The 23,069-nt window shown below is 34.3% G+C and overlaps 1 protein-coding gene and 1 pseudogene across 1 annotated transcript in view; one reads left to right on the plus strand and one right to left on the minus strand.

The window, feature by feature from the left end:
• MNAT1 (MNAT1, CDK activating kinase assembly factor) overlaps nucleotides 1-23,069 on the plus strand; it is a 236,020-nt gene that overhangs the window by 151,312 nt on the left and 61,639 nt on the right. The window contains exon 7 of the mRNA XM_027842919.1: nucleotides 353-474. Within this exon, the coding sequence (XP_027698720.1) occupies nucleotides 353-474 (122 nt within the window). The remainder of the gene's footprint in view (nucleotides 1-352; nucleotides 475-23,069) is intronic.
• Nucleotides 10,678-11,474, minus strand: LOC114028652 (annotated as a pseudogene).

Here is a 23,069-nt window from a genome sequence, read left to right on the forward strand (position 1 = left end):
TCATTAAATATCACCCTTTTTCTTATTGGGCTTTCAGAAAATCTTTGTTTACTCTAAAATATTTGTGATCAGTGAAACTCAATGATTGACATTGAGAAAATGATGATTTGTTTATAAATTTGTCTTTATTTAAGACTCTTCCCTTCCTAAAATTCTTTTCTATCACAAATAAAATGTTAGTTATATTCTTTAAGTCCTAATAAGGAAGTTATGTTGGAATAAGGTGATAGTTATAATAATTAATGTTTTTTATGTATTTATTTTATCCAGAACAAATATTACCAACCTAAAGTAACCAGCATTAGAAATCTAACATTAAAACTCATCCATTTTCTTCCTTTTTTTGTAACAGGGCCAGCATATTTCATTAGCCCCTATTCAAAAGCTTGAGGAAGCTCTATATGAATACCAACCATTACAGATAGAGACATGTGGACCCCAGGTTCCTCCCCTGGAGATGCTAGGAAGGTTTGGGTAAGTATTCCAAAGCCCTTTTATTCAATGGCATTTTTAATTTCTGAGAAGCTAAGATGCACTTCGTGTTTTTCTAGATATGATTTGAAACAGCTTTATATAATTGCACTTATTTGGAATAACATTGCTTTACAAGGCAAAGATCCTGCTATATTGCTGCTTTGGGTGGGTAAACTCAATTTTTTTTTGTTCTGTGGCTTTTACATGTTTATTGCAAGTGACCCTGGGTTGCATTAATGTGCATTAAAGTCATCATTGGCAGCTAGAGTGAAGTAGCTGTTCATTTTCAGCTCCATGAGTGTGCTTTAAAAAACTGAGGCTTTATTTAGTTAGCAGTAAGCCAGGAAAAATACAGAATTTGGGCATTTTGCCATTAAAAGCGTAGATATACTTGATGTCTGCTATATGCCTTGAAAAACTTTTGTGAGGAATGAGCCAGGAAACATATTTTGTCAAAAGGTATTGTGCAGGTCTGGATGAATGGCTCAACAACATTACCATATGTATCCAAGTCAGTAATTAACTAAAGAGTTCAACTTTTGTGACTGATGGAAATGCTGCTTTCCGTGAAGTGAGTTGTGTCTGGCTGTATACTTCTTAAAAACAAAGAAACAAATCACAACCACAGATTTTACCAGATGGATTATGTCATTTTTCTGGTTCTCACTTCTCAGGAGAAACTATTAAATAGAAAGTTGATTTGGAAATCCTGGTTCCTTAATACTTAGGGTAAGGAATATTACATGAAAATAAACTATACATGTTGCCCTATATGCTGAATAGACTATAAAGAAGGTAAGTAGCATTTTCATTTTAATTTTTACTTGAGAAAATTCATATACCAATTAAGGTGAGGTTACTTAGCCAAATTATAGAGGATTCACTTATTACTGATTACTACTCTGAATCATAGTCATCTGTAATGTCTTGTTCTTTTTATGTGGCGCTTTTTGTGAAGCACATGGAATCTCCAAATATTCAGGGGTTAGTTTGTCTAGGAGTCAGTTACAGGTTTGAAAGACACATGAAAAAACACTGACAGATGTAGTTTGTTGATTGTTGCCTTTTGTTCTTGAGAAGAACCAAAATGACATCACTATCGTGGGGTCAAGATACAGTGTGTCTGACTGTGGCTCATTAGATCAATATGAGCTTGGGCAGAAATAGTCCATATGAACATTTGGAGTGGAGATGTCTCTAAATTTGTGCATCTTACATTTCTTTTGAGCTACTGCAATTCTACTTTTCTCACAGAGTACAGTGCCTTCTTTGATACGGGCATTCCATACTGGACAGTTCTGTACCAGTATCTTCCATGTTTCACAGTCAATTCTGAAGTTCTTCAGACAGAGCTTGAGAGTGTCCTTGTACCATTTCTTCTGACCTCCATGTAAGCACTTGCCTTGTGTGAGTTCTCTGTAAAATAGTCTTTTAGGTAACTGTAATTTTGGCATTTGAACAACATGGCCAGCCTAGAGTTGTTGTACTCCTTGCAGTAGAGTTTGAATGCTTAGCAGTTGAGCCAGCAGTAGGAATGAAAGCATAGCCACTGATGAAAAATATGTTTGGGAATCTGTATCATCAGAAAGATGTCAGGTCCCATGGCGTTTAAGAATATGTAGTGTGAAGAATGTCTATGGTCTAAGACAAAAGCAATTTTGTTACCTATGGAGCAAGCATTCCAGAGAACACAGTGGATGGTGTGGGTAGCTTTAAAGGGGAACATTGGAAAGTTTATGCTGGGGGGATGGTAAGAATGGAGCATTTATTAGGGGCACATAGCATGGAACTTAAAGAAGTATGATGTTGTGAGAGTATGATGTTTTAGATCGAGTAGGTTATCATGATGTTTAGGGCTATGATGACTTTGAGTTGGAGCCATTCCAGTGTATCAGGCAGTTTATGAAGCTTGCAATCTGTTGGTTGGGCTGTACAAGTGTTAACCTGTGTGAATGTGAAGTGTTCTGGGAGTGTGATGAAATAGTCTCATTAGGACAAAGAGCCCAGGTTTCTTCCCTTCTTTTAAGGCAGGCATTGTTATTTTAGGTTAGGTACATCCTGGAAAGACTGGGGCAAGGAAACTAGAAGTTTCTTCTCTTTCCCAGGCTAGTTAGGCCTCCCACGAAGGAAATAGTTCAAGTATTGAGGATTTCATACAGGTTTTTGCAGCAACTGATGTTTATAATACTTATAATTCAGGAAACATTTAATATTACAAAAGGCAAAATAAAAAAAAAAGTTTAGAATCAAGAATAGAGCCTATCCTCCTAGATTAAGTATAATTCTAAAAAGGAAGAAAAAGAATCTTTAATAGAGGTCTTTTTTGGGCATTCCTAGTGAAAATGCCTGCACTGAGTAAAAACTAAAATGCAAATATTGATGACAAGGGAACTCTACAAAGATGTGTGTGTGTATACACACATTTATATATGTATATTTGAGCAATTTAATTGGAGCAAATGTTGAAGAAGTGTTCATGTTTTAATAGAAGGTAATAAAAGTTTCTGTTCAGATCCTCTGTCTTCAAGGTCCAAAAAGTGAGTTAAAAAAGACAAACAGGGCCTAGGGGTGATTTTTTTTTTTTTTGTTCTATTTTGAGTGTTTAAAGAGAAGAAAGAACAGAGGGAGAAAAAAGAAATTAAGAAGGGGGAAGAATGTATTTTTTCCTAAAATTGGAGTGCTTGAGAACATTGTAAACATGAAGAAGTAGTGGAAGGAGCTAGGATCTCATGAATATAACTCTTATCTACACTGGATAAAGGAAGATTGAGCACATTAACATATGCATAAATAATTTAGTGTAGAAATACGTTACTCATCTTGGAAACAGGCAGAGACAAGGAGTGCAGTGTGGATTTCAAGAGGGATAACACAGTTGGCAAGGAAATGAACATAAGCAGATCAACCTTTACCCTTGGTAGGTGGATTAGAAAAAGGAAAATAAAAATAAAGAAAATAGAAAAAAATCACTTATTTTTGGGCTAGCTGAAGATAGAAGCCACAGTGCAGTTGGAGCAGACCATTTCACTTAATCAGTTACTAGTATTGATCAAATCCCTGTCTTTTGTCACCTTCTTTTTATAGTAAACAGGTTTTGCAAGGGGAGGGTGGAAGGGGTGTTATATCAGGAAAGGGGGAAAAAGTACAATTGGATATGATGGAGGCAAACCTACAGTTAAAAATTTAAAACTTGAATATGAACGGGCAGAATTTCTTCCTTAAATGGAAGAGTGGATCAAAATGGTTTAGTAAGTCAAATGCATTATACCCTTTATGTGAAATATACTTGAAATATAATGATTTGCATTGCAGGACTTAGGGAGAACTTACTACGCCTCAGGCAAACTAAAACAAACATAGGTATCAATCATGATCTCAGACAAAGCTGGGTCATAAATAGGTGTGGTCAAAAATATAAATAGGAAGACTTACAGTATTCTTAATGATGTGTAATATGTATTATTATAATAATAATATTTAATGTCTGTACACATAGTGGTGTAACATCTATATATACTTAAAGAGAAATTAACTGAGTTACCACAAGAAAAGTATCACAAATGTGATACAAAGATTAAAAAAGAAAGAAGGGAATAAGCAGTTATTGAGTGCCTGCTAGGTTCCAGGCAGTGTGCTAAATACTTTACAAATGTTATCTTATTTAATCCTCACAACAACCCATAGAGGTAGATACCATTATTTTTCCCATTTTATAATTGAGGAAACTGAGGCAGACAGAGGTTAAGTGACCTTAGAGGTAGACTTGAATCCAGGTTCTACCTCTGATGCATGCTGGCTTTGTGATTTTGGGCTATTCACTTAACCTCTCAGTGCTTTAGGAACTCGAAAAACTGTAAGTTGTAAAGAAGGTGCTGACCTGAATTATTACGAGTTACATAATCCAGGATTTACCTGAATCACAAAGCTTTTCCCTGTTTTGTCTCTTTATGATACCAAGAATTGTTTTTCCGAAGTGGATGTGGTCAAAGTACATCCCTGGTAAGAAAGAATAAAAAAGGAAAAGAAAAAGAAGTTGAGCAAAATTCATTAGTATACCATCCCTGAGAGAATGTGTGGTATTTCAGATCTGAAGTTCCCCCATTCAACAAACAAGGGAAGAGACAGTTTCTGCAGGTCAAGCTTTGTCACTGTAATTATACAATGTCTACTTTCCTTTTTGTTGGTGTTCTTTCAATAAATTCTTGTTTCGTTATTGTGATAATTATGTGCATTGTTTTCTTGATTCTGCTTTGGTTTATGTGTCTTTCTTCTATGAACCCTAACCTTAACCCTTCTTTGAATCATGTTCATCACCATGACAGATCATTAGGTAATAGCTCTTGGTCTTAAAAGTCTAAGTGAGGGATCATCTCCAGTTGTCCTGATCTATATCTGGCTACCGGACACAGATGGCTCCAAAAGAGAAAGTGAGGTTGGTGACTTTGCACAGCCCTCCCTCACTTAAATTCATTTCACTTGCATGCCATGGCATCAACTCCCTGATGTCATAGTCCTCTTCGAGAATGAGGGACAAAGAACAACAAAAAGGGTTTGAATTCACAGGTTCTCTTCCCTTCATTTATAAAATGAAAGGTTTATAATAATAGATCTTTGTTTCCTTCCTGTCCTTAGTCCTATGGATATTACCTTGTAACCTTTTAAATCAACAAATACTGAAAATTTAACTTGGGGAAATATATTTTATATGAAAAGTCATTGTCAACATCGAATATTGCAGTGTGCTGTGGTGAATTCCCAGGTCCTCCAAGTGGGAGGGGAAAAAAGATATGATGACTGAGGAATTCAGAGAAACACGGAAAGATTTATGTAAAATGATTTAGAGTGAAATAATCAGTAGTACATTATATAGAACCAGTAGTACAGTATGTGGGATTATAATGGTATAAATGAAAAGATTATTAAAAATAAAGTCCATTTCTCAGTAGTTGATTTTAAATTCCCAGAGACCAGATAATAAAACATACCTCTCTCCTTATGATAAAAACATGGAGAACTATTGGGACAAAAAATTGATTATGATATTAGATGTTGTCAGAAGTATCAGATCCTTTTCGTTAAAAATTTTTTTTAAGGGAAGGGTTCAATGTGGAGAGAAGTGAGGTCAAAAGGCACCAGTAACAGTTATTTAAAAAATAAAGAAAACTGAATCAGAAAAACTTATTTTTTAAACAATAAGCACTCTTTACCCTCTCTTATCCATTAACCTCTATCCCAAGATTGTCATTGCAGGCTACTTTGCTAAAAGTTCAAATCATCAAAAAAAAAAAAAAAAGTATTTTAACTGCTTCTGTGTCCTTACACAGTTTCATGACTTAGTGTAGAAACTTATGAAGTTAAAGTCATACAGTATCTATGTTTGTGCTATACTGTGACTCCTTTTTGTATTTTAATTTTTAAAATAGTTGTCTTGGAGTAGATAGCACAGAATTTCAGTTGTTTCTGGTGGTATTTGGTCAGAAAAGTTAAATTTGTCCTCTGTTTAACTCTTGATAACAGTATAAAGCCTTCAGTGCTTTGCCTTGAAATTTTTGTGATAAACCCTCTTGGAAGATATAAGAAGTATGAAATGGATGAGATTTTCATATTTGTGGTGTTTATATCATAAATTAGTATAGATTACAATTATATTTCAAACTGTATTATATTTCTCACTGGCAGTGCTTTGCAGAAAGTAAACATGTTTTAATAATTTTGTGCGATTGGGAGCTGGCATTGGGATTATTTAATTGTTAATTGAAATTCCCCAGACTGTTGCTTTAGTGGTTGGCAAAGGAAAAGCCTCATTCACTGGAAATGTGAGACTGTCTTTTTAATAATCAGTTTGCCTTGTCAGTATTTTACTAGCTGTCATAAAAAAAGAGGTAATCTTATTACTCAAATGACTTACATGCATTTATGACTGTTTTCTTTATCAATTCTAACTACTTAAATGTAACTGCTATTTTATTTAGATGTTAATAATTTAGTAATATGAGCTGTTCACTGGTTATCATGGCTTAGGTAGAATGTTTTGTGACAAAAATAAAGGCAATTTTTATCTCTAAACACTTCCATCAGTAAAACAGAGGAAGACCAGATAAATGAATTGGTCATGCAACTTTAAAAAAATAGAAAAACAACAAATTCAAAATCCCAGTTAAACAACAAAATAGGTATATTGAAAAATCCAAAAAGAAGTTAACTAAGAGCCATTGAACTTGTTATTTAAGAGTTTATGTATAAGTGTGTTTATTAGTAAAACTAGAATCCATTTTGAAAAAGAAACAAAATCTCTACAACTAACTTTATTTTAAAAAAGAAGAAAACCAAATCACCAATATTAAAAATGAGAAAGGAGGATTCAAAACCAAAAGACATGTTATAAATGTAGTCTTGATATCTAAACCAGGGAGTCAAAAAAGGGAAAGAAAACTATACATCAATATACCTAATGAATATTGATACAGAAATTTTAAATAAACTAATAGCATGGAGACTATAGCAACATATTACAAAGAATGTAAATTGTGACCATGCTGAATTGATACCAAGAATGCAGGAATGATGATTCAGTATTAGGAAAACTATAAACATAACTGAGCATATTAATAGCAAGAATAACAAAAATCTTGATTATATCAGTAGATGAGGAAAAAGTTTTTGACAAGATATACCACCCCTTATTAATACACTAGAAAACATAGCAATAAATGGATCTTTCCTTAGTATGATAAGTAGTATCTAAAACTAAGAGCCAGCATTAAATGAAATGGAGAAAATCTAGAGGCCTTTCATATAAAATCAGGGGTAAAGCAAGGATGGCCAGTATCACCTTTTTATTCAATACCATGTTAGAAATGCTTGCTATAGCAATGAGACAAGAAAAAGCATAAGCAAAGAGGAAACAAAATTATCATTATTTTGCAGGTGGTATGATGGTTTACCTGGAGAACTCTAGAGAGGGAAGTAAAAAAATACTAATTTTGGTCATTTAGAGGAGGTTTATCCCAGTCTCTTCAAATGTAAAATGAGGATAAGAATAGCACCTGCTTCTCAGGGTTGTTGTGAGGTTCAAATGAGATAATGTTTTTAAAAAGTAGTTATCACAGTGTCTGGCTAATAGTAGGCACTATATTACATTTTCCTCCTCTAATGACCAAAATACCCCATGTAATAATGTTTCTTATAGAATTTGGGCATTCAATAAAACCCATTCCACCAACTTCTTTATTTTCTTATCCAAAGGTTATTATTTTTGAGCCATACTTTCATTTAGCTTCAACTTCTTTCTTCTGATTTTATTTAGAGCACTAATGTAAAAACTGATAATGATTGAGCTCTTCTACCAATAATTCCACTCATTGGTCATTGTTCAAGAAACTCACTTTTAAAGTTACCATATATTGAAATTTGTTGATTATGAAGGAGAAATAGCTTAAAGGATGTCATCAAAGAAATGTATGAGTGAAAAAGAAGATGGACCAGTTATGTGGTGAGCTCATGGGATAACTGAGAGACAATCATTTGATTTCCTTGTGATTGCTATCAAAAGAATGGCCCCTCACAGTGAGTCTGCTACTCCTCTGTGGGAAGACTTGGCTGTACTTATCATCTTATGAGAATATATAGATAAGAGTTGTATAGAATGGGCAAACATCAATGGTTTGTAATCTGCATAGTTAGAGAGAATACCCTCATTAAGGAGGTAGCATATCTATTCAAACATTTTAGTGGATTTTAAGGCTTTAAGATAAAATGATTAATATTTAATTTGGAAATGATTTCCCTATATTCTTTGAAACTACCATTTTCATTATGTGTTTATCAGTTTAGTGTTTTTAGAAAATAAAAAATTAAAATAAATAGTAAAAGATTTTGAAATCAAATATTACTTTAATACATTACAGATTCAGTACAGTAATGTTGTAAGTAGAATATAAAAGTGTTGAAGTTAAATAGATATTCAGGACCCTCCCATTACTTAAATCTCCCTGGGAAGTTTTTTTCCCCTCTATTTTAGTTTCCTGTAATATGAAACCTTTTCTTTTTCTCCCCCACCTAAGCTTCTATATCTGGTCTTACTTTCTTTAAATAGCTGAAACAACTAGATCAGTTCTTTTCTTCTTGACATTCAATCATTCTTATTTTTGAAGTTGAATAAAAAAGTTTTCAATTACATTTTTGTTTTAATTTTTAAGTTTCATCTTAAATGGAAAACTTTTGCATATTATGTTGTTGTAGACTGCTAAAGCCTAATATGAAACATATGTTCAATTCTGGCACTTTCTTTTGATATGGTAGTTATAGTTTCTATCCTATCAGTTAGATTGACTTTTAAAGGATGCTGACTAACCACGATGAGCTATGCTTTAATTAGTGTTTTCAATCACCCAGAATTGGGATGATACATCTACTTGTATATTAAGTAAAGGGTAATATATGGTTTTAAAATGTTAAAAAAAAAAGTGTCTAGTTAACTATTGACTAGAAGACAGTTACTAGTTGGATCTCCTTTAAAGGTTAGCTTTTTAAAAAATTCTGTTCTGCATTAATGAGGTGATTAAATCATAGACACCAGAAACCATAGGCATCTACAGTTCTGTAGTTTAGTATATTACTGAAGTGGTAAAGAATCATAGAGATGTAGAGTATCAAGTCCTGACCACTACTGCAGATTCTGTCCAAAAACCATACAGTTTCCAAGCCATCTTTGTGATACTAGACTAACTACTAGCCTCTCCCCCCACCCCCACCCTACCTCATTCCCCATGGCCATAGGCCAAAACCTTAAGCCTCATTAGTTATGTTGCATTTCTGTACCATAAATGTGGATGGCTTAATAGATATCCTCTGAAACTAACTGTTAAAGCAATTTAAAGACCATGTCCTATTGATAACAGGTTATTAATATTATTTTATTAATAAAAAAGGTATATCCAAGTTGTTATTTAATTTCCTATTCTACAAACTACACATGATAGCCTCTATTATTATTATTTTATGTCACTATATACTTGCCCACCTCTGAAGAATTTAGAATGCTTCACAGTTATTGCATCTTGACACAGTCTTTAAGGGGGAATGAGGTAGGTATTATTTTCCATGTAGAGATATTTAGCTAACTAGCTTCCTATGGCCCACTAATTAAAGTACAGACACCATAACCTGGCATTTAAGGTCATTTGCCAGTCTCACTTCCTGCTATTTTCCTACATACATATTGTCCATGTTCAAGCCAAACTGGACTGCTTGCTCTACCCTGACCGTATCTTACCTTTTACTGTTCTTGGGCCTTTGTTTATGCTATTTCTTCATATTTGGAATGCCTCCTTCAGTAAAGCACATCCATTCTAAAAAGCTTATCTTTTTTAAGGAGCCCTTCAAATAGCTTACTCTCTCAAAGACTTCTTGCAAAGCCGTTACTCATCATAATCTCTTTCTCCTCTAAATAAATTTTTGTGGCATTTTGGTTATGTGACTATTGACTCGCTTGTATAGCTTTGTATTATAGTTTGTTTGTGTACTTGTTTTATCTTTGCTGTTACATTGTAAGCTCTTGAAACACAGACCTTCAAACTATAGTGCCTTTAATTATCATTAAATAGGTTTTGACTGAATAGTTGGTGTCTAAATCATTTAGTTGTTTGAAATGCTAATCACGCAATCCAAATTTTAAAAAGTAAGCAAAAAAAAAACCAAACAAAAAAAACAACCCCTTGTTTTCCAGAGATTCATTAGTTGACATGTTCAGCAGATAACTTAAAAATTAAAAAAAAAGAAAATAGATCATTAGGGATAAAAGGTAACTGGAAAATGTTCATTTTCTTTTTTTACATCAGAGTAGACTTTAATGTTAAAATTTGTACTTGAGCAGTTAATTATCTGAATATTCCTCTTTAAAAAAAAGCCACATAGTTCTATGCCATCAGAAGATTTTGTTGTTATTTAATTGTTTTCAGTTGTGTTCAACTCTTCATGACCCCATTTGGGATTTTCTTAACAAAGATACTGGAATGTTTTGCCATTTCCTTCTCCAGCTCATTTTTATAGATGAGGAGATTGATGCAAAAAGAATTAAGTGACTTGCCCAGAGTTACACAGCTAGTAAGTGTCTATGGCCAGTTTTGAATTCAGTCTTCTTCTTCTTCTTCTTCTTTTTTTTTTAAGCAGGTATAATTCAATTTATTTGTTTATAAAAAACATCTATGTGGTTGCCACAGCAGCTGCCTGGGTCCTCTGGACAGACACTCGAGTGTGAGTCTTCACAAGATGGTCAGTGAATTCCTGATAAGGGAGACTTAGTGAACACAGCCTCCTTCCACAGGTCTGGGGATAGATAGCTGTATGTTTTGGAGATGGCATCAAAGGTAGCTTTAGCAAAGTTACCCAGAGTGGCAGTACAGCCCCTTGCAGATGTGTAGCAGTCATCAATTCCAGCCATCATCAGGAACTTCTTAGGCACAGGAGCTGAGACGATGCCAGTACCTCTAGGGGCAGGGATCAGGCGCACCAGAACCGATCCACATTGCCCAGTGACCTTGCTTGGCCAGAATGATAGCACCACGAATAGCTGTGGTCACTTCCTTGGAGCACTTGACACCCAGGCCAACATGGCCATTGTAGTCACTGATGGCCACAAAAGCCTTGAACCTGGTATGTTGTCCAACTCTAGTTTGTTTCTGAACAGGCATGATCTTCAGAACCTTATCTTTCAGTGAAGATCCCAGGAAGAAATCTATGATTTCAGACTCCTTGATAGGAAGGGAGAAAAGATAGATCTCTTCCAAAGACTTGATCTTCATGTCCTTGACTAGCCAGCCCAGCTTAGTGACAGGAACCCACTCCTTGTCTTCGGCCTTTCCTCCCTGGGCCCTGCGGCCACAGCCCTGGCCTCGACCTCAGCCCCCACTGCTGAAGCCACTGTGAAAGCCACCTCGATCTCCAACTCCTGGGCCCCCGGGGCCTCCAGCTCCTCCTGCAGCACTGGCGTCATCCGCCATTTGGTATTCACTAGAAGTAGAAGGGAATTCAGTCTTCTTGACTACAGGTCCAGCATTCTATCCACTGCACCACCTACCTGCCTCCATTAGAAGATAGAAAGTTTTATTCACATTTTTAGTAGGTCCTGTGAAGTCGTCAATTTTAGAATGATTTTGGATAGTATGCTGCAGTTGACCTCACTATCTTTTCAAGTTCATATGTCTTTTACTCAAGAAAGAAAAACTGTTTATAAATAATACTAACTTTGAGGAGAATTTATTGCTTCTCATTGTTTTAATATGTATTATTTGGAATATTTAGGGAATTTTAACTGAAATAGTTTTAAATGTTAAGATTTGATTAGTACAGGTTTTCCATCTAAATAAAAATCAAGGTGGTCCATAAAACATTTGAAATCTTATTGCTTTAAAAAAATCTAGTTTTTGGCATCCACATAAGTACTAGTATTTCAAATGGCACCCTGTAGTATATGGTGTTTTGAGTGGAGCTCTTCTGCCAAGGTCCTTAGCTATTGAATATATTAAAAATGAGCTGCTTAGGGAACAGAGAGGAGTTTTATTTTGTGTCTGCCCTTCTGTGGCTAGTGTGTGGATTCTATAACTGGAAAAGGCCTCAGGAGCATCATAAAAGTAAGGAATATGGGAAATATTGAATGAAACACAAAAAAAGAGCCTTCATACTCCCATGTAGTTTGTGTGTGTGTTTTGTATACATGCATATACACATACATATGGCATATTGTATGTATATTTGGGTGTAGTTAAAGAAGTACCATTAAATTAACCTCAAAAGCTGGCCGTGACAACAAAATATCCATAATAATTGTTTTTGTTGGCATTTGAAATAGAAATTAACTCCTCATACTGACAGGAGCCTCTATGCTCAAGATTCTAGTCTGGTAATTTAAAAAAAACTTTTTAATGTAATCATGGAAAAAATATGTTTCTGCTTTAAGCAGTTGTCAAACAACCTTCTTTCATCGACAATCAGACACAGGGCAGCTGAAAGAGGCTGTTTAGTCTAGAGTAAATACTTGAGAGTACAAGGTCACTGTAGGAAATATAATTATATACTTTATTCCAGAATATGTTTTTGTAGTGTGGATTTTTGGAATACTAAATCATAATATTTATTAAAAATGCATTTGAACAAATAGATTTCCAAATTTCAATTCGAAAGGCAAATTAACACTGAATTAAATAAACCATTTAAAGACATTTATTTATGTCTCCTGAAAAAAAAGTTACAATAACCCAAGAAGACTGTTGACTTTATTAATAAATTTGTCTAGATATATTATTTCTAAATCTCATAACTTTGAATTATTTTTAGGACACCCTATTGTAGATTTTTATTACCATTCCCCTTCAGTTGTTGTAAATTCTTTAATCTTAATATGATTGTCTCATTTGGGAAACATATAACAGAAATTGACTCACGGTGAGTGGGGAAACAATCAACTGCTTAGTTATCTTTTAAAGCTTTAGTGTTAGTTCTGTGGTGACAGATGATGTTGAAAAAAAGTTTTTGTTTTCAACCTATGATTTCATCATTGTAGGGATGAGGAACCTCTGTGTACACAGTACAGATCACTGTTCATTCACTTAGTCTTAGAGAGTTATCTGGGACACCAAGAAGTTTAGTGACTATCTTGAAGTCTCAAGACAGTTAAGTATTCAGAGGTAGGACTTGATTCTGGGTCTTTCTGAATTTTTGGCACGCTTTTTATCCAGTGTTTATTGCTGCTCATTTTAATACTAATGAAGTACTCATGTAAAACCGAATAAGAAAATGTACCTTAGCTCTTTTTATTTGAACTAAACCTGTTTCTATTTGTATTACAATTTTATATTATTATTTTAGTAGATAGAAAGCATATATAAGGACAGGTTGAGATAATCTTAGAAAAGAGAAAGTTATAATATATTCGAAATGTGAAGAAATTTTTGTGAGCAATTCTATATTTGGTCTATAAGTCATAAATGGATTAAATTTTGATTACAAATTGAATTCACTTGGTTTCAGCAACATAAAATTTGAATATAATTTCAAAAATTATATAATACCTGAAATATGTAAATAATTATATGTTGATACTTTTGTGGTTCTGCAATCTCATAGATGTGGGTATTCATTCTAGTGGTATAGATTATAATTCATGCATGCCTGCCCATCCTGTGTTATTCTTATTGACATTCTGCTACAAATCCTCTTACGTGATGCACTGTTCTGATGGCCTTTCCTTGGATTTCTTGATAATGCTTGGATACTGGTAGAATATGCAAGGCTGTCCATTGGTTGATCTGCCTAGCTTTGAAGCTTCCCTTCCCCTCATTAAACATATCTCTGATGATATCCATTTCCTGCTCCGTAGTTTACTTGTAATGTGCTCTTATCTGCTCATGCCCACAGTATATCTGTCCATTGCCTTTTGGGTGACTCTTGACTGTGATATTCCATGGCACACAGCTGAACAGTGTCCCTGGAAGAATATTGATGTTAAAAAAAAAGTGGAGGGAAGATTCTGGGAAGATGGTAGAATAAGGCAGGACATTACTTGGCTCTTTCAAATTGCCCCACAGACCAGTTGAAATAATGTCTCAAAATGAACTGTGAGCAGGAGAAATAATTAAAAGTCAGAATAAAGTAGTTGTCCACCTAAGACAACTTGGAAGGACTTTAGGAAAGGCCTGACTTCCCTGGGCAAAGATTTGACCCTATTGAAATATAGCTACCTTCAGGCAGATACCACTGAATAAACAAACAACAAGCCCTGGCACAGCTGTGTTTGATGGCAGCTTCAGCTTCAGGAACAAATTTTGCCTTACAAAGTTTGAGGGTTGGACAGTTGATCAGGGGAAGATTGAAGGGCCCTCTACTGTCACTGGATGTCAGGTCCAGGTGTGCTGACCAGATATGGTCCCAGGCTGTGACTGTGGGTGAGGAGGAGGGAGCACATGCTCATGAGTGTGGTAGCAAAGGGTTGTGCACCTTGCTGACTGTTGGCACTTACAGGAAAGCAGAGTTCTGGTTTTGATTCTAGGGCAGAGGGGTGACTTGAAGGTTGCAGCTGTAGGAGGGACCACAGGGAACAAGAACATTTGTGGTGACAGCATTGCTGGGGTCCATGGCTGTGGCTCAGGGATGGGTTAGGGCCCCAGACAGAGCTCAGAAAACAACAGGATGAAAAACCTAAAGCCTGAGATCATATCCTCCATACTTTGAGAGTAGAGTCCAACTGTAAAACAAAGTTAACAGTCAAGAAATAAGCCACTTAAAAAATGTGTGTGTGTGTGTGTATGTGTAAGCAAAGAAAAAGACTTTACTATGATGCTGGAGAAGATCAGGGTTCATACTCAGAAGATAGTGAAGTTAAAAGAGCTTCTTCTACTTCAAAGGCCCAAAGTGAGTTCTTAGAAGAACTTAGAAAGGACTTTAAAAATCAAATAAGAGAGGTTGAGGAAAAATTAGGGGGGAAAATAAGAACAGTACAAGAAAAAAAATAATGAAAAGAAAGTCAACCAATTGGAAAAAGAGATCCAAAAACTTATGAAAGAAAATATCTCCTTAAAAATTAGAATTGGGCAAGGGGAAGCTAATGACACCAAGAAATAATAAAACAAAGTCAAAAGAATGAAAAATAGAAGAGAATATGAAACATCTCATTAGAAAAACAATTGATCTGGAGAACAGATTGAGGAGAGACAGTATGAGAATTGTTGGATTAATTGAAAGTTATAATAAAAAATAGTCTAGACACTATACTTTAAGAAATTATTAAGGAAAATTGCCCTGAAGTTTTAGAATGAGATGGTAGATTATAGCAAGAAGAGAAGACAAAGAAATTGAAGGAATCAGAATGCGTAATGAGGTAATAAAACTCTCTCTTTTTGCAGATAATGTGATGAAAATCCTAGAGATTCAACTAAAAAACTCGTTGAAACAATTAATAATTTTAATAAAGTAGCAGTATATTAAAGAAGTCACATAATTCATCAGCATTTCTATATATCACCAACAAAACCCTGTAAGAAGAGATAGTAAAAATACCCCATTTACAATAACTGTAGACAGTATAAAGTACCTGGGAGTATACCTGCCAAGACAAGTCCAGGAACTATATGATTATAATTATAAAATGTTTATTATACCAATAAAGTCAGATTTAAATAATTGGAGAAATATTAATTGTTCATGGTAGGCAGATCCAATATAATAAAAAATGACAATTCTGCCTAAACGAATCTACTTATTCAATGCTATCCCAATTAAATGAGCAAAAAATTATCTTGTTGAGGTAGAAAAAATAATAAAATTTCTTTGGAAGAACAAAAGGTCAAGAATATCAAAGGAATTAATGAAAAAAAAAGTAAAGGAAGAAGATAAAGCAGTACTAGATCTTACTGTACTAAAGGCAGTAATTATCAAAGCCATCTCATACTGGCTAAGAAATAGAAAGGTAGATCAGTGGAACAAAGTAGACATACAATACATATCAGTAAATGATAGTGTTTGACAAATGTAAAGATTTAAGATTTTGGGATAAGAATTCATTATTTGATAAAAATTGTTAGGAAAACTAGAAAGCAGTCTGGCAGAAATTGGATAGAGACCAATATCTTACACTATTTACCAAAATAAGGTCAGAATGGACACATGACCTAGATATAAATGGAGATATCTTAAGAAAATTAGAAGAATATGGAACATATGTACCTATCAGACTTACGGGTAGTAGAAGAATTAATGAATAAATAAGAGAGAGAGCATTGTGAGGTGGAAAATAGATAATTTTGATTACATTAAATTTAAAAGGTTTTATACAGATAAAATCAATATAGCTAGGATTAGAAGGAAAGCAGAAATTTGAGAAAAATTTTATAGACCGTTTTTCAGATAAAGGTTTCATATCTCAAAGATATGGAGAACATTGTCAAATTTGTAAGAATATAGTCATTCCCCAGTTGATAAATGGTCAAAGGATATGAACAGGCAGTTTTTCAATGAAGAAATCAAACATATATATATGTAGTTATAAGAAAAGAATATCTTAAATCATTATTGATTAGAAAATGCAAATTAAAACAACTTTGAGATATCATCTTAAACCTGCCAGATTAGCTAAAATGATAGATGGTGAAAGTAAAAAATGTTGGAGGGGTTTTGGAAAAATTGGGACACTAATATGCTGTTGGAGGAACTGTGAACCGATCCAACCATTTTGGAGAGCATTCTGGAATTTTCCCTGAAGAGTTAAATAATTGTGTATAACTTTTGACCCAGCAACGCCACTATTAGGTCTGTTTTCCAAGGTGATTAGGCAAGAAGGAAAAGAACTGAAGTTCTAAAATTTTTATAGCAGCTCCCTTTGTGGTAGCAAAGAACTGGAAATTGAGGGGATGCTAAACAAGTTACGGTATGTGATTGAGATGGAATACTACTGTGATATAAAAAATGATGAGCTGCTTGATTTTAGAAAAACATAGAAAGACTTGCATGAAATAATGAAGAGTGAAATGAACAGAACCAAGAGAACGTTGTATATAGTAACAGCAATATTGTTCTAAGAACAACTGTGAATGACTAGATCATTTTGAGTATTGTAACTACTAAAATCAACTACAAAGGACCTGTGAAGGAAGGTGCTATCCACCTCCAGAGAAAGAACTGATAAATAGAAGTATGGTTTTCCATACATATACATATCTGTGTCTAATGATAGCACTCTTCTTGTTTCTGTAATTTTTCACTTGGTGATCTCATCACCTCCCAATATCTTAATTATGATCTCTCTGCTGATAATTCTTAAATCTACCTATCCTACCCTAATATCTCTTCTGATCTGCAGTTTTACATCTCTCTCTGACTTTCCAACATCTCAAATTGGATGTCTAGACATTTTTAGACTTAACATGTCCAAAATTGAACTCATTATCTTTGTACTGAACCTCCCCGCTCTGAACTTTTATGTTATTGTTGAGGTACCACCATCTTCTCAGTTCCCCGGGCTTGCAACCTATGTGTCATCCTCAGTTCTTCACTGTCTCTCATCCCCCATACCAGTCTGTTGCCAGGGCCTATCTGCTTTACCTTTACAACATTTCTCTCCCCTGATATTGCCATTACCCTGGTACAGGCCCTCATCAATTTATGCCTAGCAATAGCCTGCTGGTGGGTTTGCCTGCCTCAGATCTCTTCCCTCTTCCAATCCATCCTCCGTTCAGCCTCCAAAATGATTTTCTTAAATTACTAGTCCAACCATGTCACCCCTCTACTTAATAAACCCCAGTGGATCTCTATCACCTCCAGGATCACATAAAAAATCCTCTAATATTCAAATTATTTTGTAATCTAACTAACTCCAGTCCCTCCCACTCCCACCCCAACTCCCTTTCCCATTGTCTAGCACTTTACTCCTGACATATATTCTTAGATCCAGTGACACTGACCTAGTTCTCCAAACAAGACACTTAATCTTATGGCTTTGGGCATTTTCTGTGGCTGTACCCCACACCTGAAATGCCATCCACATTCATCTCTGTATCCTGGCTTCTTTCAAGTCTCAACTAAAATCCCATCTTCTATAGGACACCTTCCCCAACCCCTCTAAATTTTAGTGCCTTCACTCTTAATTACTTCCTGTTTATCATGCTTTTAGCTTGTTTGTACATAGGTCTTTGCTTGTTGTCTTCCCCTTTTGATTTAACCTAAGATAGTCAGGGACTATCTTTTGCCTTGTAATAGGCCCTTAATAAATATTTATTGACTGACTCTGCTCTTAGAACACACCCTACTTTTCTTCCTGAGATCACACTGTGGCCTATGCCTGGAAAATTGTTTCTTCCTTTTCTTCCTATTGAACTAAATGTCAAATCCTAACTCCTTCATGAAGCCTTTAATGATGTCCCTAGTCAGTAACAACCTCTTTTACATCTTTCTAATGCACTTTTAATGTAGTATTGAGTATTTAATTTATCTGGTCTTATGTAAGATACAGAGAATGTGGGATAGGAATGCTATAGAGAAGACTCTTACAACCTTTGAGGCCCTTTCCAACTTGAGATTCAGTGATTAGCTGTATTTTGTAGCAGCTCCAGTGCTCTACACCTAGTAGATACTTAATATTATTCTCTCTCTCTCTCTCTCTCTCTCTCTCTTTCTCTCTCTCTTTCTCCCTCATGTTCTGACCTGAGTTCGAATTTGGTCTCAGATACTTACTAACTTTATGGCCTTGGGTAAGTCACTTAAAATCTTTTTGCCTCATTATAGCACCTACCTCCCAGGGCTCTTGTAAAGAACAAATGACAAAAAAACAACCATTTTGGAGAGCAATTTGGAACTATGCCCAGAGTGCTATAAAGATGTGCATACCCTTTGACCCAGCAGTAGTACTTCTAGGGCTATATCCCGAAGAGATCATACAAATGGGAAAAGGACCCACATGTACAAAAATATTCATAGCAGCTCTTTTTGTAGTGGCAAAGAATTGAAATTGAGAGAATACCCATCAATTGGGGAATGGCTGATCAAGTTGTGGTATATGAATGTAATGGAATGCTATTGTGCTATAAGAAATGATGAACAGGCTGACTTCAGAAAAACCTGGAAAGACTTGTATGGTCTGATGCTGAGTGAAGTGAGCAGAACCAAGAGAACATTGTACACAATAACAGCCATGTTGTGAGATGACTAATATTGATAAACTTAACCCTACCCAGCAATATAGAGATCTAAGACATCTTCAAAGGCCTCATTATGGAAAATGCTATCTACATCCAAAGAAAGAACTAGGGAATTTGAATTAATTTTTTTCCTCTTCTGTTGAGTTTTTTTTCCTCTTTCTGGTGGTTTGTGAAAATATGTTTAACAGGAATGTATATGTATACCCTATATCAGATTGTACGCCATCTTGGGGAGGGTGGTAGGGAGGAAGGGGGAGAAAAATTTTAAACTCAAAAGCATATGGAAGTGATGGTTGATAAATCAAAATAAATTAACAAAAAATGAAAAAAAAAAGAACAAATGAGATTATATTTGTAAAGCACTTAGTACAGTTCCTGGTTCAGAGTAGGCTATACAGAAATTTACCTGTTATTATTATCAAGGACCACCACACTTTATAATTCACCTTGCTGCTGTGCCCATCAGACTCCTGGGTATTGTCACCTGGTTATTGATGTACCTCAAAAACTCTTGGACCTTGCCATTTTCTGTGCAGCTGAACCCTGCTATTGCTGTTATTTTCCCCATTAAGAATGTGAGTTCCTTGAGAGGAAGTATTTTCTTGCTTTTAAAAAATTTGTATCTCTAGCACTAAGCACAGTGCTTAACACATGATAAATGCTTAATTTTTATTTTTCATTCATTTAGCTATTATTGGCTAAATTACATGGTCAGTTCTGTCACATTGATGAATTAATAGTCCTATGTGAATATTGTTTCACAATGCTTAATGAAAATTGTTATATTAAATGATATTGTGAGAACTAACACTATAATAATCAAGTTATTTACTCACTGAAGTTATGAGAAGAGAATATGATTTTAATTGTTAGAAAAAATACATCTCTCTTCTGGGGCACCAGTCAAACACTCTCCTAAGATTTGCTCTATGTGATGTGAGTACTAGGTAGTAAGTTCTTAGAAGGCAGGTATTGTATTTTTTTATCTCACTCAATTCCAAGAGGTGTTCTGGCCTTTGGAGGTGCTATGCAAAAAAAAATTCCTTTGATGGGGACCTTCCTCCTATTGAAAATTGGCTCTATACCCCAGAGTGGTCCTGTCCATATAAGATTCAAATCCTATAATATTACATATCCCAGTAAACAGCCCACCAACTAACACTGCCTCGCCCCCCCCCCCAAAAAAAAACAACAACAACAACAAACCAACACCCAAGAACAGCCATACCAATATGTATGGACACATTTAAAATTTTTTAAGTTTTGCATGAATCAACTTTTGCCTCAAGGTTTAAATCTAGTACCTTGTTATTATTGTCTTTTGTCATTCCACATTCACATATCTTTTACATATGTATTTCTCTGGCTTTCATAGTATTAACCTTGACCTTGGTAGTTACTAAGTACTCACCCATCAAATCATTGTTGAAATAGATGAATTTGATGTTCTTTTTTACTGTGAAACTATTTATTTGTGTGTCTTAGTTGATAGTCTGCCTAAGTGTACAGCCAATGTATAGCTTTAAAGCAATTTCGTTTACATACATTAATTTTCTTCTGTTAGTATTATTAGGCTTTAGTTCTTTGCATGAGACCCCTTACTAGGTACAACAACAAAAGCAATATGCTGTTGTGATCTTTCACCTTTCTGTAGTAGTTTGAGGTAAGAAGGGCATAGACTATAGTCATTAGGATCTAGACCACTCTGTGTATTAGTAATTCTTGTAGCATGCGTGTCTGGGTTCACACTTCATGGATTTTATATATTTTTAAACCTTTATGGTAGTTATGGTTATCTTGTAATGACACCTGTATGGTAGTGATGAAAATAGTATTTGTTTGAGTGATGGCCAATTTGAATTGGGCAATAAGTATGAAGGAAATAATAAAAGGGATGCTTCTGCACTTGAAATTTGCCTCCCAATCATTTTGCTGACTTTATTTTAATGAAGAAGTTAGTGAATAAAGTTTTCAGAACAGAATCATACTATATAAAAATGCAAAAGTGGTAGTTAACAGTCTATATAAAAATGTCTATTTGCATAGCAAGAATTCAGATGCAACTTATACTATTATCGGTGATCTGCTAAATAATAAAATGTATTGATGTTTTATTCGATATTACAAATTTACTTGGAGTTTTGCCGTTGATTCTCCTTTGAAATTTATATCATAACCAGGAAAATTCAGCTTTAGGAATTTGGGCTGTTTTCTGTCCATATGAGCTTTAGTTGTTTCTCATGTAATTCAAATAAGAGAATCTGCTTGTGTGTACACACACACACACACACACACACACACACACACACACACACACACACATATAATGAATATGTATAGTCAACCATGAAAGTAGAGCCAACCTATCATTCTTCTGGTGGTATCTGTGATGAGAGGTTCTTTCTAGTTTATGGTACATTTGCTTTGTTATCTTCATGTATATCATATACGTCTTCCATTGTACAATTTTCAGTATTCTGCAGGTCAAGGAAGGCATTTCTAATCAGTATTTAGCCTGATTTTTTCCCATCTATATATTTGATTCCTTGATCTATTTTAATTTCTGAATTTTTACCTTGGATGCCTACTCTGAGAAATTATTTTGTATTTACTCTCTGTGTATATGTGATTAGAATAATAATAGAAATGCCCCCAATAGGATGTTTCATTTTAGGCTGATGATTTTTGTGGATTTATTTTATATTCTGTTATTTACTGAAGTCATTAATGATTTCATTTAATTTTTCATTAAATCTTTGGGGTTTTCTAAATAAATTATTATGTCACTTGCACAAAGTAATAATTTTGTTTTCTATTTACCTGTGCTCATTGGCTCAATTTCTTTTTCTTGTTTTATTGCTCTAGCTAGGTTTTCTAGAAGTATACTAGATAGTTATGGTGGCAGTGAATATCCTTGCTTTACCACTGATCTTATGCAAAAGGCCTCTAGCATTTCTCCATTAAAATATTCCTTGCTGTTGATTTTAGATAGTTACTATTTACCACAGTTAAGAGAGGTCCATTATTCGCAAATTCCTTAATGGTTTTAACATAAAAGGTCGCTATATTTTGTCAAAAGGTCTATTCTGCTATATTTATATGGTCTTTGTTTTTGTGTTTCTTATGGTATGAGTGATTGTATATATATATAGTTTTACTAATGTTGCACAGATTCTATATTCCTGGTATAAATTTAATCTGTTTATAACGTGTAATCTTTTTCATATGCTACAGCACATTTGCTAAGATTTTATTCAATATTTTTGCATTTTTTTCTTTAGAAGTAATAATATATGCTTTTCTTTCTCTGGTTTAGGTCTCAGGACCATTATTTGTCTCAGATAAAGAGTTTCATAAGATTCTTCATTTATCTGTTTTTGAAAATAATTTCTGTAATATTGAATTATTCTTTGAATGTTAGATAAAATTCACTTATAAATCTGTTGAGTACTGGGGTTTTTTCCCCCTGGGAATTCTTTTATGGATCAATTTCTTTTCTGAGACTGGGTTATTTAAAACCTCTTTTTCTTCTGTCCGTCTGGGTATATTATATAGTTGTAAACATTCATACATTTCTTTTGAATGATCAGTTTTGTTGGCATGTAGTTGGATAAGATAGTTTTGCCTAATTTCCTTCATTTTTTCTTCATTTGTTGTTAATTCTCCTTTTTGTTGTTGATGTAGGAAACTAATTTTTCTTTTATCTTTTAAAAAATCACATTAGCTGTTTATTGTATTAGTTTTTTAAAATCTCATAGGTTTATTTTACAGTAGATTTTTTCAAATTTATTTTATTGTCAGAATTTTTGTGTTTAATTATAATGTTTTGATTTATTACTATTCTAGGATTTGTTTATACATGTATGCTGTAGACCACAGGGAATACTGATACCATGACAAATGTTGCTATCC

This window comes from Vombatus ursinus, unplaced genomic scaffold (genome assembly GCF_900497805.2).
Source record: "Vombatus ursinus unplaced genomic scaffold, bare-nosed wombat genome assembly UNPS02014893.1, whole genome shotgun sequence".
NCBI lineage: Eukaryota > Metazoa > Chordata > Mammalia > Diprotodontia > Vombatidae > Vombatus > Vombatus ursinus.